Source organism: Neovison vison, chromosome 7 (assembly GCF_020171115.1).
Source record: "Neovison vison isolate M4711 chromosome 7, ASM_NN_V1, whole genome shotgun sequence".
In the NCBI taxonomy this organism is placed as follows: Eukaryota; Metazoa; Chordata; class Mammalia; order Carnivora; family Mustelidae; genus Neogale; species Neogale vison.
The window spans coordinates 18506754-18522575 of record NC_058097.1 but is presented as its reverse complement, the minus strand read 5'-3'; the positions used below and the strand labels follow the sequence as shown (position 1 = coordinate 18522575).

Genomic DNA, 15822 nt, shown 5'->3' with positions numbered 1-15822 from the left:
TGGGGGTTGGCAGCTGTGTGGGGAGGGTGGGAGCCTAGGCCCTTCCATCCAGGCAACAGCGCCCCCTGCCAGCTGAGGAGTATGAGCCAAACTGCTTACGTTCCTCCTTACTCCCTGACTGGAGGTCTTGGGGAGTTAATTATTTCAGAAGCTTGTTTTCTCATCTGTGAAATAGGGATAACAAAGGGTAGAAACAGCCACACAGGGCTGGGTGGAGGACTGACTGACTAGGTAGTATATGCAAAGCTCTCAGCTAGTGCCCACTCTCAGGACAGGCTCAATATTGTCAGCAGACGGGGCACCTGAGTGGCTCAGTGGGTTAAAGCCTCTGCCTTCGGCTCAGGTCATGATCCCAGGGTCCTGGGATCGAGCCCCGCATCGGGCTATCCGCTCCGCGGAGAACCTGCTTCCTCCTCTCTCTCTCTGCCTACTTGTGATCTCTGTCTGTCAAATAAATAAATAAAATCTTAAAAAAAAAATATTGTCAGCAGACCCTCAAGAGATCTGCAAAGAGCCTCTGGAAGTCTCTGCCCACAATCACACCGGAGCCTTTGCAGGGATGAAGTGGCCAAGGCAAGGCTTCTTAATATCCTTTGTATCCTCAGAGAAAGAAACTGAGGCAGGGAATCATGGCATTACAGTTCCTAACTGGCTGATCCTAGATCCAAGCCCCATGGACCATGCTGGTGACAGACTGTGCTTTGGGCACAAGGTTGGGGGAGGCAGAGGGCCCAGACCCCAGCACCTGAAGTGACACACATCTCTGGGGACGCTGGTGGAACAGGTGCTTCAGGGTCCTTTCAATAGAGAAATTGGCTGTCACTGCCCTGACCAGGGGACCAGACCGGGCATCACCAACAGTGAGACAAGCGGGCATCATATAGCTACAGGTGGATGCTAAAGGATATACAGGAAATTCTTGAGTTAATAAACTCAAATCAGAACTCAATCAATTCCAGTTAATAGGAAACATAACCGACAAAGAAGAAATCAGATTGCAGGACTTCTTCAGGACAACTCATCTTTCAAAGTCACTGTCAAAAAAAGATCAAAACATGGGGAGTGGGGAGACAGTTTTAGAAGATGCTAAAGAGAGATACCAATGCACATAAAGTTTCACTGGAGCATGATTTTTTTTTTTTTTAAATAGGCTCCACACTGAGTATGGAGCCCAATGTGGGGCTCAAGCTTATGACCCTGAGATCCAGACCTGAGTTGAGATCAAGAGTCAGATGCTTAACTAGCTAAGCCACTCGGGTGCCCCAAAGCCTGATTTAAAAAAAAAAAATTACCAACTATGAATGACATTTTCAGGAAATTCATAAACAACTGGATTATTACATAGTGTTAGGGAATTTTTCTTTCTTTTTATTTTTTAGATTTTATTTAGCTGACACACAGGGAGAGATCACAAGTAGGTAGAGAGGCAGGCAGAGAGAGAAGGGGAAGCAGGCTCCCTGCTGAGCAGAGAGCCCGATGTGGGACTCGATCCCAGGACCCTGAGATCATGACCTAAGCCAAAGGCTGAGGCTTTTTAACCCACTAAGCCACCCAAGTGCCCCGGAATTTTTCATTTTTTGGCCAGATAACAGTACTATGGTTATAGTACTCTTAGGAGACCGAGTTGAAATACTTAGAAGTGAAGGGCCATTTATCTGCAGTTTACTCTCAATATATTTATAGTATGAGACCGGTGACGTAACATATTAACAACTATTAAATATAGATGATGGGTATACAGGTATGATCACTACACTACTCTCTCAAAATTCTTGTATGCCTGTAACTTTTCAATTGGAAGAAATTTTTAAAATGCACTGCATCTCATCCACTCAGCCTATAGAGGAACTTGCATTCATGATCACCATCTCCTCTCAAACCTGGAATGACCCAAGATGAAAAATTCTGGACACACTGGAAATGAATATAAATTAAGGGTTTATTACAAAATGTAAAGTGTTAGTTTAATGACTTGTCAGTGATTCAAAAAAACAAGGCCTTGAACCCTGGGTGTGACTGGGGGCAAAAAGCCAGGCTCAGGAGCGGGCTGACAGGCACTGGTTCACAACCTCCAGCAGGTGGGTATTCTCTAGAGCAGCTGCTACCCGTTCCTTATCTGCTAGCTGCTTGTTCACTGGATGGAAAAAAAAGAAGGAATGGGGAAGGAGGATCAAAGCCAGGCTCTGGCCACCCTGCCAGCCAACCCCACTTCTAACCTTTGCATACATAGGTACACACTTGCACCAACCTCCTGTCACCTCCTTCCCATGACCCCAAGCCTCAACCAAGCCACACAAACCACCTGAGCCAACACCTACCCCCACCCTATTAGGATCCCTCCCACCTGGCTGCCCGTGTCTGCTACCTCCTGTACTATCACGTCTGACACACCCTGGTGCTGTGTCCTTAGGAGAGGGAGAGAGCAGGAATGGAGAAACATGGTAAGCACAGGAGACTTAAGCCAGCTTCACTCTAAGCTGCCGCCTTCCCTGAGGAGTCACCCACCCAGGCCCCTTCCTTCCATCTTGCCCTGCAAACCAACAAGGCAAGGGGGAAGCCTCAGGGCCAATGCCTCAACATCAGCCCACACTCACCTGCATGCTCCGAGGCATGAGTTCCTGGTGTAATGTGCACATCCATCTGGGAGGGAGACAGATGGGGCCTGAGCATTTATCACCTGTCTACCCCTTCGACCCCTTCCCCCCACTCACCACCTCCCACTGATCCCACCTCCTAATGGTGACTGTGGACTCTGGACCTTCCATTATGCCCCAAACCCACCCAAAGCCACTCCATCTCTACCCAAAGAACTGGGTGCTACTGTTGGCTTAAAGGCCTGCCTTTGCCCTATCCCTGTTCCAAATCTAGCTACAGCTTCCACTCCCCTTCCTGCCACACTCACTACTTTTCTGCACTTTCCACCTCAGGCCTTTATCCTTGTTGTCCCATTCAACTGGAAAGGCTCCTCCCAGTTTCATCATTGTTAGTTGGGATCCTTGCAGGCCTCACTCTGATGTCCGTGTTCATGTTCTCCGAGGCTTCTTCAGCAGCACAAGCTCACCCCTGCCCTATCTCTGGGACTCAGTTCCAATTTACCTTGAAACGCTGGGGAAGGGATCGAAGAAGCTTGACTTTGATGGACAGACCGATAAGAGTGGCCATGCTGCAGTGTGGAATGGTGGGTGTGAAGGCCACAGCCACCGTACTCTCGGGGTCGCTCACCTGGTTGGAAGAATGAGATCTCAAAAGGACTGCCTTCTCCTTCGCCTTAGTATTCTGCTTCAGGATAATCGTCTAGCCTCCATAGGCCTGTTTCCTTATCTATAAAATGGGCACAGCAATCCTCCCTTTCCGAAGATATCCTGATGAGTCCGTAAGCTCCTGGTGCAGATAAACTTTTCTGACTCTTCCGAACCATCTGCCTCCCTCGGACGCAGGCAGTGACTCACCTGAACCCGGACTTGCTCCACTACGTTCAACTCTTCCAGGGTCAGTGGATGCTCTGGGTCATTGATGGAGCGAATCAGATGTGGCAAGTGAAGGAAAAGGGACTGTGTGCGCTGGCCCACTCAGAACCCTCAGCGGGGAATGCCCAGGCCCGATAAGCTCCACTAACTACTGGACAGCATCACTTCAGCCCCCTCCCAGGCCCCAGAGAACCCAACCCCGCGCGGCAGCGGCGGATATCGAAGATCTCGCGCGCGTCGATGCTGTCTGGAACCTGCTCGTCCTCCTCGCCTGCGGTCACCGGTCGCTCCCCAGAGCGCTCATAGATGAGCGGGTTAGCGTTCTCCAGGAGGCCGCCCCCCATCCCACCGCCGCCCACCATCGCGAAACTGCTGCCGGCCGCCGTAGGCGTGCACTTCCGCTCCGGCCGAAGCACTTCCGGGGAACGTGGGGGGGGCGTGGGGCGTGGCGTGGCGACGGGGTCGCTAGAGGGACAAGCTGCCCTCTCGTCCCTCAGCCTGCGGTGTAGGGGGAGCGGTGGCCTCGGCGCCCTCTGTACGTTAACCCGGGAACGTGCAGACTGCCCTGGCGAATACACAGAGAAGCCACTCGAACGGTACGGGGCGTTCGAGCGCGTGGGTGCTGGAGCGCGGCGGTCACGGCTGGCTTTCTTCGGTCAGGCGTAACTTCGGGCACCACTTCCTCCAGGGAGTCGGCCCTCAGGCTGGGCGCGTCGCTACGGGCCAAGTGTCCTCTTCCTGGCACCGTTTACTGCGTTTCGGAGCCTCTAGGTTACGCTCCTGCCTCGCCGGTTCCACCCAGGGCCCCAGAGTGCCCCGCGGAGTCGCTAGCACATGGACCCGCAAGCACTCTTTAAACGTTGTCAGTCTGTCAATAAATGAGTTTGAGCTCGATCTTTGCGGAAGGTGGGGAGAAGGAAAGCCATAGGATTGGGTTGCGGTTGTCATAGTCATGGGTGCATTGGCAGGCTGTGGCTGAGGAGGGAGAAGGCCCACGGAGACTCTCAGATCGGGGAAAATAGGGCATGAGGTACCTTGAAGGTGGACCCAGAAACTGAGTCCTGAAAGCAAGAAGGAGCTCTCAGGATGGGCATTCACACCTCTCTGCTTTTCCTCATGCAATTCCCTTCACCCTGAGTGAAGGTCGTTCCCATTTCTACATCTGTGGGAGTCCTGATCACACACCTCCTCACAGAAGCTCTCCTGGGTTCCCCAATCACAGCTTATTGCTCCTGCCCCGAACACCCTTATCAGGCCAGTGACCATGAGGACAGGGAACCCAGTGACTCCAAATTTGAGGAGACGGTTGTGGGTATTGTGGAGGGGCTGCAGAAGCCTCCAGCCCCTTCTGAGGAAGCCCCAGAAGCTTGGTTTTTGTGCCCAGAGGCACTGGTTTTTGCGTGTTCAGTCTCAACCCCCTTTCCCCTCCCAGCTTGCCTTTCCCTTCCCAGCTTGCCCCGCCTACTCCCTGCAGAGCCTAAACTCCAGATCTGGTCAGGACACTCCCTGAACTGCATGCAGCAGGAAGGGCCCCTGGGCAGTCTTTGGGAGTAGACAATGCTGCTGGACCGACTTTGCCTGCGGCTGAATGCTGTGGTTTGTGGGCTCCTGCTTTTCCTCGTCCTGGGCCAGGGTGAGGCTCTTTCACTGGGCGGCAAGGACTGGGGGTTATCTTGCCAGATTCTGCAGAGGCAGGATGTGAAGCTGCAGGAGGGAAGGCCCCAGGGAGGTGGTGAGGGTGGAGAACTATAGTGTGGGGAAACTTGCACCTGACCCAATGCTTTGAAAGCCCTGAATGGGGCCCTGAGGTGCAGAGAGAATGGTGGCTGACCGAGATCACATAGGTCATGTAGTACGGAAGGGCAAGGGAGGCCAGGAACTCTGAGCACAGCCTGATGGGGTAGGTGGAAGCGGGGGTCGTAATTCAGAGCGTTTCCTCCTTAGTGTTTGTGATAGAGCTAGCACTCCCTGTGAAAAATAATAAGTATCTTCCTGCCGCGGTTTGGCCCTGAGTGTTGTGCCCTTGGCTAGAGGGATGTCCTGGCACCCACTGAGTGTCCTTCCAAAGGGGCCCCAGTCAAGATTACTGGCTCTTGGGGAATCTGGCTGCATAAGCCCCTACCCTTGCATCCTACAGCCCATGTGTTGGAGAGACTGTCATATCCTTCTCTTCACCCCATGCACCCATCCTGAGTGAGGGCGCTGTCTGGCCTTCAGAGCAAAGGTGACTGCACTTCGTGTCAACTTCCTGGCTCCCCCTGGCTGTTACCAGTAGCTTAGGTTATTCCGGCACCATGCCTGAGGCCTCCACAGCATCTGTGTCCCCTCTTGCCAGTGTGATCCTCTCACCCCAAATGGCCCAACCATGAGCCCCGACTGTCCTTCCCCTTCCCAGGCCAATTTACTTGGGAGACATCCGCATTAATCCGTTCCGCATGGCCCACCCCCAGGGGCTTCCGCCCTTAGTAGCCACTCACCAGGCTCTTAGAGGTCACCAAGACCCTCCAGCAGGACAATTTGTTAGGCCTTGCTGATACCTCCCTTTGAAAAATGTTTAATATTTCAGATTGGACCCATGTTCAAAAAGGAAAAATGGACAAGGTATTAGAGGGCACAGGTGATATGTCTGACCCTCTCCTGTCCCATCCTATCCTGGCTCCTTCACAGGGGCCATTAGGATCCCTAGGGCCTTCTACACACCACTCAAGAGTTTCCTCAAGAATGAGTGTGTGTACACATCCTTGGTTTTCACCTAAATGATCACAAACCCCCTCCCTTTCTGGCACACAACTTTTCCACTTCTTGACATAGAAGAACTTTTCCACTTCTTGACACAACTTCCCCACATCTGTATGTGCTAGAGCTTCTTTGTACTGTTTCATGCAAGGGTTTCTCTTCGAGGAGAAAGGATCCTTGATGTAACTAATCAGGGACATCAGGTTGTGTCCTTTGCCATAACAACCTTCAGGCATTGGAAGCCAGTGGCCACAGTGAGTTACATGGACAGATATCCCAGCTGCCAAGGAACTGTGTGTAGATAGATGTTACTGGGGAGAGGGGTGGGCCTTTGACTTGGAAAGACACTGCTCGGTTGCCCTCTGTGGAACCTGTGAGTGGCTGTTGACTTTGACCAAATCCACCCACTATTGCATCAGGCATGGCCTGATGTGCATCAGTGTGCATCAGTGTTGACCCAATAGGTGATCTGAGCAGGGAATGGGCAGGCGAGCTGGGAAGGGAAAGGTAGGTCTAGCAGGAGAGTGAGACCGAACAGGCAAAACCCAGTGACAGGCAGGCATTGGCATGGCCACTTCCCCTTTGCCAGGGGGGCCCCCTTGGGCTTCCTCAGAAAGGGCTGGAGGCTTCTGCAGCCCCTCCATAATACCCACAACCGTCTCCTCAAATCTGGAGTCACTGCATTCGCTGTCCTCATGGTCACTGGCCTGATAAGGGTGTTCAGGGCTGAAAAGCAGGAGCAAGCTGTGATTGGGGAACCCGGGAGAGCTTCCGTGAGGAGGTGTGCGATCACGAGTCCCACAGATGTAGAAATGGGAATGACCTTCGTTCAGGGTGAAGGGAACTGCATGAGGAGAGGCAGGGAGGTGTGACTGCCCATCCTGAGAGCTCCTCCTTGCTTTCAGGACTCAGTTTCTGGGTCCACCGCCAAGGGCCCTCATCTTCTGTTGTCTCTGGTCTGTGGGTAGTATAGATCCCTGAAGCTGTTTTTTGTTTGTTTGTTTGTCTGGTTTGGTTTTTTACTTCTTATTATGGAACCAGGCTCAGATTGGCCAAATTCTGCAGAAGCAGAACCTGAAACTGCAGAAGGAAAGCTTCAGGCAGGCAGGAGCCAGTGGAGGACACCAGAGGAACTGGGAGCCTGACCACTCACCTCCCTGCACCCCGAGGGATGGAGGGGGTTGGGGCTGCCTGCAGCCACACAGCACCAAAGGGTTTCCAGTCTGTGGTAGAACAGTATAACACATAAGCTTTTTTTATTTTATTTTATTTATTTATTTGACAGGCAGAGATCACAAGTAGGCAGAGAGGCAGGCAGAGAGAGAGAGGAGGAAGCAGACTCCCCACTGAGCAGAGAGCCCGATGTGGGGCTCGATCCCAGGACCCTGGGATCATGACCTGAGCCGAAGGCAGAGGCTTTAACCCTCTGAGCCACCCAGGCGCCCCAACACATAAATTTTTTAAGATTCACCCATGTCAACGTGTTCAGTACTTTTTTCTCTGTATCGCTGGATGATATTCCATTGTACGGACGCAGTACATTTTATTGCTCCGTGTATCAGTTGATGGACCTTTGGATTGTAGATTATAGATAATCCTGCTATGAGCATTCTCGAGCAGGTTTTTGTGTGGTTGTATGTTTTCAGTTCTCACAGGTTTATACCTAGAAGTAGAATTGCTGGCTCATATGGTAAGTCTATGTTTAACTTTTTGAAGAACTGCCAGATTGCTTTCCAAAACACCTGCGCCACTTCACCTTCTCACTAGCGAGGTGTGAGGGTTTCAGTTTTTCTATGTCCTTACCAACGTATGTTGTTAGCAGAATCTCTTACGTGAATCTCTTTGAATCTATTTTCCTTGTAATTTTGCTTTTCCATGGAAGAAACCAGTTCAGTTCTGGAGAGGATCCCAGAGTTTGGGCTTTGCTTATTATATCCATATGGCATCTTTTAACTATTTCTCTGCCCCTGGCATGCCTGTAAAGTTGTACTCATTACTTGTATTCTACAGGCTTGATTGGATTTCGGTTTCAGGTTCTGCTTTGTTATGTTTTGGGGCAAGACTACTTTGTGTAGGGCTATGGACTTCCATCAGAAAACATACATTGCTTGTCTTGCTTTGTGTGGCAAAGTAAGTTGGTTGACGTCACAGTCAGATTTCAGCAAATGTTTCTCTTAGCATGAATGAGGTGAACTTTTCTTCCTTAGCATATGAGCCATTTATTAGTATTCCTTACTCTGTCCCTCATTATTTCATATTCTTTAACCAAGTATGCGTAGCTGGCACATTTCTTCATCTTTTGTAGAAATTCTTTGTGTGTTAAGAATATCACCGGGGCTCCTTGTGTCAGGCGACTTTCAGTCCCTTTCTCCCTCCCTGATTCCCCTAGTAAGGCAGGGGGTCGTTCTTACCTTCTAGTTACAGTGGTGCCTCGTTTTTGTAGTTGCCCTCACCATATCATCACTCTTGGTTTGAAAGATGCTCTCTCTTTATTTTTTTAAGATTTTGTTTATTTATTTGACAGATACAGATCACAAGTAGGCAGAGAGGCGGCAGAGAGAGAGAGGAGGAAGCAGGCTCCCTGCTGAGCAGAGAGCCTGATGTGGGGCTTGATCCCAGGACTATGGGATCATGACCCGAGCATGAGCCCGAAGGCAGAGGCTTTAACCCACTGAGCCACCCAGGTGCCCCTGAAGGATGCTCCCTTTATGTCATTTCTTACCACCTAGAGCATGAGATCCCTAAGGACAGGAGCCTTGAGTGTCCAATTCCCGCAGTTCTACTGCCTCATGAGACCCACACAGTTGACAGAAAGGATACACCCACCCCTTCAAGCTTATGTGACCCATTTGTTTGAAGCTCCTGGGGCTAAACTGTGGTGCCAGGTCCCCGGAAGCCTCACTGAATGTGATGGGAAAGACTGGGGCCAGACCCAGGGAAGAGAGTGGGGGGAGTGGGCAGGAGTTGGGGGGACAGTGCACACACAGGGTTAAAGGCAGGAAATTTGTAAAGCAAGTGTTTGTAGATCAGAGTCCCTTGAGCTGAGGACAGGAAGCGGCAGGCAACATCAGTAGCCTGGGAAGGCCGCTGATGGATAGACTCAACCCTGGTGTCTGTTTCTGTGCTCACAGGCCAGATTTCTGCCAGCCCCGTCCGGACCACACACACAGGGCAGGTGCGAGGGAGCCTCGTCCACGTGAAAGACACTGATGTGGGGGTCCACACCTTCCTGGGAATTCCCTTTGCCAAGCCGCCTCTAGGACCCCTGCGATTTGCACCCCCCGAGCCTCCTGAACCTTGGAGTGGTGTAAAGGATGGGACCTCCCACCCAGCCATGTAAGTGGGGATTCCAAGGAACTCCAGTCCCTCGGGTGGCGGGTACCCCGAACCCCGGGCCAGGCTGCAGATGTCATTTCATCTAAACCCCCACGGCCAGTCTCCCCTCTGAGTTTGGTGGCTCCCCACATGCATTTTCCCATGAGCATGCAGATGCTTGGAAGGGTAAAGTAACTTGCCCAGGCTCTGGGCTTGGCACTTAAAACAGAGATACACACCTGCCTCAGTTCTAGTCGTGTTAGGCATTCTCTGCCACCAGTGGAGGCTTGGGTTGGCTCCATGAACCCTGTAAGAGCCTTTGACTCCAGCAGCAGATGCTGAGATCCCTGAGGGGTGGACGACCCCCGCTGTGTACAGTTACTGGGCCAGGGCTAGGGCCAGCTGCCTGGGGCAAAAGGGCATGTGTGTGTTCTTGCATCTGGAAACAGTGGAAGAGATGCGGTTCCCTGAGAGCCTGACTTGAGATGAAGGCTGTCCCATTGCCCTTCTTCTTTTTTTAAAAGAGTTTATTTATTTGACAGAGATCACAAGTAGGCAGAGAGGCAGGCAGAGAGAGAGGAGGAAGCAGGCTCCCTGCTGAGCAGAGAGCCCAATGCGGGACTTGATCCCAGGACCCTGAGATCATGACCTGAGCCAAAAGCAGAGGCTTAACCCACTGAGCCACCCAGGCGCCCCCCATTGCCCTTCTTATGAGGAATTAATCTCCATTCGTTCGGGCAGCACACAGATGTGGGCTACTCCCTGGTTCCACGCCGGTCCAGGTACAGGAATACAGTGGTGAATGTCAACATGTGCAGCCCGTGGCTCTCGCAGAGACCCCGAAGAGTCGAGATTTCCCAGCCTCGGGGGGATTGGTATCCGAGGCCTTCATGCCCTTGAGGCCTCCCTGGAAGACTGGGCTCTATCCCCTGTGGGACTAAGGGCAGCGGGGAGAAAATTTGGGCCCAGGATCTGGTTTTGACCATGGCATGGCCCCACTAGGTGTCCGCAGAACATCACAGTCTTCAACACGATGGCTATGAAGCTGATGAACTTGAGCCTGCCCTTGATCTCCATGTCTGAAGACTGCCTGTTCCTTAACATCTATACGCCTGCCCACGCCCATGAAGGCTCCAGTCTGCCGGTGAGTGCCAAGCCCCTGCCACCTGGGGGGCGAGAGCATGTTGCTTCTGCAAGAAGATCAGAAGGGACAGGATCAGCCTGGGCCCCCCTGCAGTGTGACTTTGTTGAGAAGCCCCTCACCACTGGGTCTAAGAGTGTTTCTTATCCAGAATGAGTGCTGACCCTTGGGCCTGGGGTCATAGAACCCTGGCTGCTCCCAGAGGTCAGAAGCTGGATGGACCCAAGACTCATCCAACCAACTCATGCCCAGGAAACCCACTCAGGGGCTGGATCTGTGGAAGCAACGAGAATGGAGAAACTTCAGTAATGTACCTGTGGGATGATCAGGAAGATGCCCCTTTCTTCTAGCTCAGAGAGTGCCAGGAGAAATGAAGCCAGACTTCGGTACATAGGGTGGGACCCAAAGTATGAGAGATCTAGTTTTCCTGATAGAAATTAGGTCCTTTTCAGTCTAAGTCATGAAGAAGGTCACCCTGTCCTGCCTGAGTTCTGTTTATGCAGCTTGGCACTTAGAGCCAAAGTGGTGGAGAATCCGGCTAGCAGCCCCCGTGGGGTCTGGGCAGGGTGGGAGCCACATGGTGTCTGTGCCTCGATTTCCCCAGGTGTTGGTGTGGATCCATGGTGGCGGGCTTGTGATGGGCATGGCTTCCATGTATGACGGCTCGGTGCTGGCGGCCTTTGAGGACGTGGTGGTGGTCACTATCCAGTACCGTCTGGGTATTCTGGGCTTCTTCAGGTGAGACTGGGGCTGGGCAGGGCAGCGCTGGTGGAGAGACGCCAGGACCGCCCCGTGAGCCCTGTTCGTGCCACCTTTCAGCACTGGAGACAAGCATGCCCCCGGCAACTGGGGTTACCTGGATCAAGTGGCTGCGCTACGCTGGGTCCAGCAAAATATTGCCTCTTTCGGAGGAGACCCTGGCCATGTCACCATTTTCGGCGAGTCTGCGGGTGGCACAAGCGTGTCCTCCCATGTTGTGTCCCCCTTGTCCCAAGGACTCTTCCATCGTGCCATCATGGAGAGCGGCGTGGCCCTGTTGCCCGGCCTCATTGCCAGCTCAGCTGATGCATTGTCTGCGGTGAGTGCCCCCAGCTGTGGGAAACCAGATCACTGCCTCATCTCAGACCTCTCAGTCTCCATCACTCTGCTAAATGAGGATGATGAGGGGCCCCTTCATGAGCAGGACTGTCTAGGCAGCCCCTCTGGCTGAGACCTCTGAATCTACACCTAATACCTTGTGAGATTTGGGGTGCACCTGCCCCCAGCTGCGACCCTGGGCAAATCCTTCTCCCCTGTCTGGAAGGATGAGGCAGCCCCTGCCTGGTCTCTTTACAGATGGTGGCCAACCGGTCTTCCTGTGGCCAGGTTGACTCAGAGGCCCTGGTAGGCTGTCTGCGGGGCAAAACTGAAGAGGAGCTTCTGGCCATCCAACAGGTTGGGCCGAAGGGACATGCGTGTGGCAGAAGGGGACCGGTGGGGGTGGGGAGCAGGTCCTTTACATTCTCTGGGCAAGTTACTCCATCTCCACACCTTGGTGTCCTCACAGCCCTGGGTGGGAAGTTGAGGTCAGGCCATGCAAAGCCAATGGCAGGATCTCTTGGGGGAGGGGGTGTGAGCTAGGACCTGGATGAGCTAGGAGGGGGTGAATGGGACCCAGAGCCCATTAGAAAATGTCTGGGACCTTGCTTTGTGGGCCCTTTCAGCCCCTGTTGATCATCCCTGGTGTAGTGGATGGGACCTTCCTGCCCAGGCACCCCCAGGAGCTGCTGGCCTCCGCTGACTTTCAACCTGTCCCCAGCATCATTGGTGTCAACAACGATGAGTATGGCTGGATCATCCCCAAGGTGAGGCCCAGCCCCAAGCTCCCAGGTGCCGGGGGGCACAGGGCGGGTGAGGGGATTCTGGCAGGGCTCAGGGCATCATAGCTGTAGGCCCATCCTACTCTCAACTGGAGATTCCCTCATTACCCAGGGCATGAACAGCTCTGAGACCTGGAAGGAAATGGACAGAGAGACCGTGAAGGCCATTCTGCAGCAAATGTTGACAATGTTGGTGAGGCTTCTGGGGTCCTGCCTAAGTGGACGGGGACTTCTTTCCTGTCCAGAGGAAAGGGAAAACCCATCCCCAAGATAGCTTGTCCATGCATTGTCCCCCATGAGCAAAGGCTGGGGTCACCCCAGACCTCGGCCTCTTCCTCCCCATTCCCTGTACCATCCTAGGATCCGTCTTCCCAAACCTGACTCTGCAGCCTCCCTGCTGCTGCCTGCTGCCTGACCTGCCTATTTCTGATCCACCTGGGCTAGATGTTGCCTCTTGAGTCTGTTGACCTGTTGATGGAGGAGTACATGGGGGACAGTGGGGACCCCCAGACCCTCCGAGCTCAGTTCCATGAGATGATGGGGGATGCCATCTTCGTGATCCCTGCACTCCAAGTAGCCAGTTTTCAGCGTGAGTACATCTATGACTAAGGCCACAGCAGTGAGAGGGCAGCTCTGTGGGTCCCACGTGAGGTCTGTTGGTGTCCAGGTGCCAACCCATGCCTGTATATTAGGTCCCTAGGTGCCAGGCACTTAATGTCCGTCATCTCAGTAAATCCTCAAAGCTAGTCTAAGAGATGGGCATTTCCCCCACTTTATAATGAGGACCTTCAGTGACTTGCCCCAAACAATATAGCTAGGAAGTTCAAAGGTCATGATTTGAACCCTTGTCCTTCCCACTGCTCTTGCTCCAGCCAGGGGCTCCCTCACCCCACTGTTCAGATTTAGACCAGCTTCAGACCTAGCTATCTTGTCACCATGGGTGATGCAGGAGAGCCCCAGGTAAGGAACCACCACGTCACAGCCTGTGCTCCCCACCCTCTAGGCTCACACGCCCCGGTCTACTTCTACGAGTTCCAGCATCGGCCCAGCTTCCTCAAGGACATCAAGCCGCCCCATGTGAGGGCAGACCACGGTGATGAGTTACTTTTTGTCTTTGGAACCATCTCTTGGAAAGGCTACAGTGAGTGTTCCTGGGCGGGGTCCCTCAGAGACTCCTTGTTCCCAGAATGTGGGATGGGACCTTGCCTGGGTCCCTGCATGAGGGTGATTGTCCTCTCTGTACAGATGAGCAAACTGAGGCTCATAGAGAGGGTGGAATCAGGTGCCCAAGATCTTACAGCTAGAGAGGCTGAGCTGGAACTCATTCCCCTCCACCCCTCCCCACCCGAGCCGTGGATGCATGGCAGGGGTGCAGAGGAGGGTATTTTGGAGGCATATTTGTTTCTTAAGTGACTTCCTAGAGTCAGAAGGAAGAAGGGAGCCTTTTTGGTCAGGAATGAGCCTAGTTGGGATGAGGAGAGGGCCTGGCACCCCAAGGCTGTGGGGGGAGTGGGCAGAGAGCCAGGCCGGGGAGGGCAGAAGAGGACCTGAGTGTGGTGGGGGCTGACCCGTGTGCTGGACTGGAGTTGACCCCCACCTAGACCCTTGTCCTCTTGCTCTCTGTAGTTGAAGTCACAGAGGAAGAAAAGCTGTTGAGCAGGAGAATGATGAAGTACTGGGCCAACTTTGCTCGAAATGGGTAAGATGTCACACCCCACCTCAGCTTCAGGGGGTGGGGCTTGAATCCATTCGGGGGTCCCCCTTTTCTGTTGTGATCTCATTAGTGTACATATATCCTTAGTTGTAAGGTGGCTCCTTCCCCAGTTCCAGGTCCCACATAGACCTGGGGCCTTGTGGGTGCTGGATGCTCCGCCCATCTCCAGGTGACCTGGAAGAGGGGGACAGTGCCATGTTACCCATAGAGCCTCTCTGATGGGAAACAAAAAAACAGTCCAGGTCACCCTGCCCCCTGGTGACACTCTAGTGGGAGGTAGTTTCTTTCCTAGATTTAGAAACATCCCCCTGTCACTCCCCAACCCCACCTGGCCTGTTGGATGCCTCACCTGACCCCAGTTGGGGTGCCAGGCCTGGGCTTAGCAGGGCTCCAAGTGACTACCCCCTGCCCTGCCGGGAGGGCATGTCTACAGGAACCCTAATGGCGAGGGTCTGCCCCACTGGCCCGTGTTGGACCACGAAGAGCAGTTCCTGCAGCTGAGCACACAGCCTGCCGTGGGCCGGGCCCTGAAGGCCCACAGACTTCATTTCTGGACGAAGACCCTACCCCAGAAGATACGGGAGCTGATGGAGGCAGAGGAGAAGCACACAGAGCTGTAACTCCCTGTGTCTGGGGGTGAAGGGCCCGGGATGGGGGGCTTGAGTGCAGGTGGGGTTCTGCTGGATATACCCACGCACACCCACTGAGGAGCCAGGAGCTTTTCTTTCCTTCCTGTAGCCATTCATTCATCCTGCCAGCCAGCCAGCCAGCAAACATTTATTAAGAACCTAGTGCATTGGGGTGCTTGGGTGGCTTAGTTGTTAAGCAGCTGCCCTCAGCTCAGGTCATGATCCCAGGGTCCATCGGGCTCTCTGCTCAGCAGGGAGCCTGCTTCCCTTCCTCTCTCTCTGCCTCCATCTCTGCCTACTTGTGATCCCTGTCTGTCAAATGAATAAATAAAATCTTAAAAAAAAAAAAAAGAACCTAGTGCATAATGTTAGTTGCCAAGCCCCCCATAGGTCCTGTTGTGTTAGACACACTCAGTGAATCCCCCCAATGAAGCTGTGAATGAGCAAACCTCAATGGAAATTCACCTTGCGCTGAGCCTCAGGTCCCATCCCCTTTTCCTCCCCTCGACCCCACCCCTACCCTCCCTCTCCTCTCCCTTTGAAGAAGGGTTCTTTGGGAAATGGTACCCACATCTGGCTCTCAGCGAGCTCCACGGGCTGTCATATCTGTAAGGAGCCAGTAGAAAGCCTGGATGCCAGGAACCCAGGAGTTCCGACATCTTGGCCACTGAGGCCACCAAGTACTGAGGACAAAGTCCCCATCCCCACCCATTGTCCCTGGGAGTAAATGTCATCTACCACTGACATTTCAACACCCAACCAGTCACTTACCTGTGTCCCACGAGGTGACCGACTCCATTTTTGTAAGAAGACTGAGCTTGTCCATGGGCCCCTGGAGCCTGGACAAGCTGTTTGGGGGCCAGGAGAGCCAGCTGGGTCCCTCAACCTACCACAGGGTTGGGGGAGGGGTGTGGGGGGAGGCGGTGCAAACCTTACACAATTGTAGCACATCCATCCAGAT

General features: G+C 53.3%; 2 protein-coding genes across 2 annotated transcripts; one reads left to right on the top strand and one right to left on the bottom strand.

Moving 5' to 3' along the window:
* Positions 1-1921: 1921 nt before the first annotated feature.
* Positions 1922-3879, bottom strand: CIAO2B (cytosolic iron-sulfur assembly component 2B). The gene is made up of 5 exons (XM_044256002.1): positions 3688-3879; positions 3450-3529; positions 3097-3222; positions 2595-2640; positions 1922-2134 (listed from the first exon to the last, which is right to left on the bottom strand). Exons 1-5 carry the CDS (start codon positions 3827-3829, stop codon positions 2037-2039), a joined length of 492 nt encoding a protein of 163 aa, XP_044111937.1. The 5' UTR covers positions 3830-3879; the 3' UTR covers positions 1922-2036.
* A 1078-nt stretch (positions 3880-4957) lies between these two features.
* On the top strand, positions 4958-15017 carry CES2 (carboxylesterase 2). Its single transcript, XM_044256001.1, has 12 exons — positions 4958-5100; positions 9335-9539; positions 10521-10662; positions 11264-11397; positions 11479-11737; positions 11995-12093; positions 12363-12503; positions 12631-12711; positions 12963-13107; positions 13522-13659; positions 14145-14217; positions 14666-15017. The coding sequence occupies exons 1-12, from the start codon at positions 5025-5027 to the stop codon at positions 14850-14852; spliced, it is 1680 nt and encodes a 559-aa protein (XP_044111936.1). The 5' UTR covers positions 4958-5024; the 3' UTR covers positions 14853-15017.
* The last annotated feature ends 805 nt before the right edge of the window (positions 15018-15822 follow it).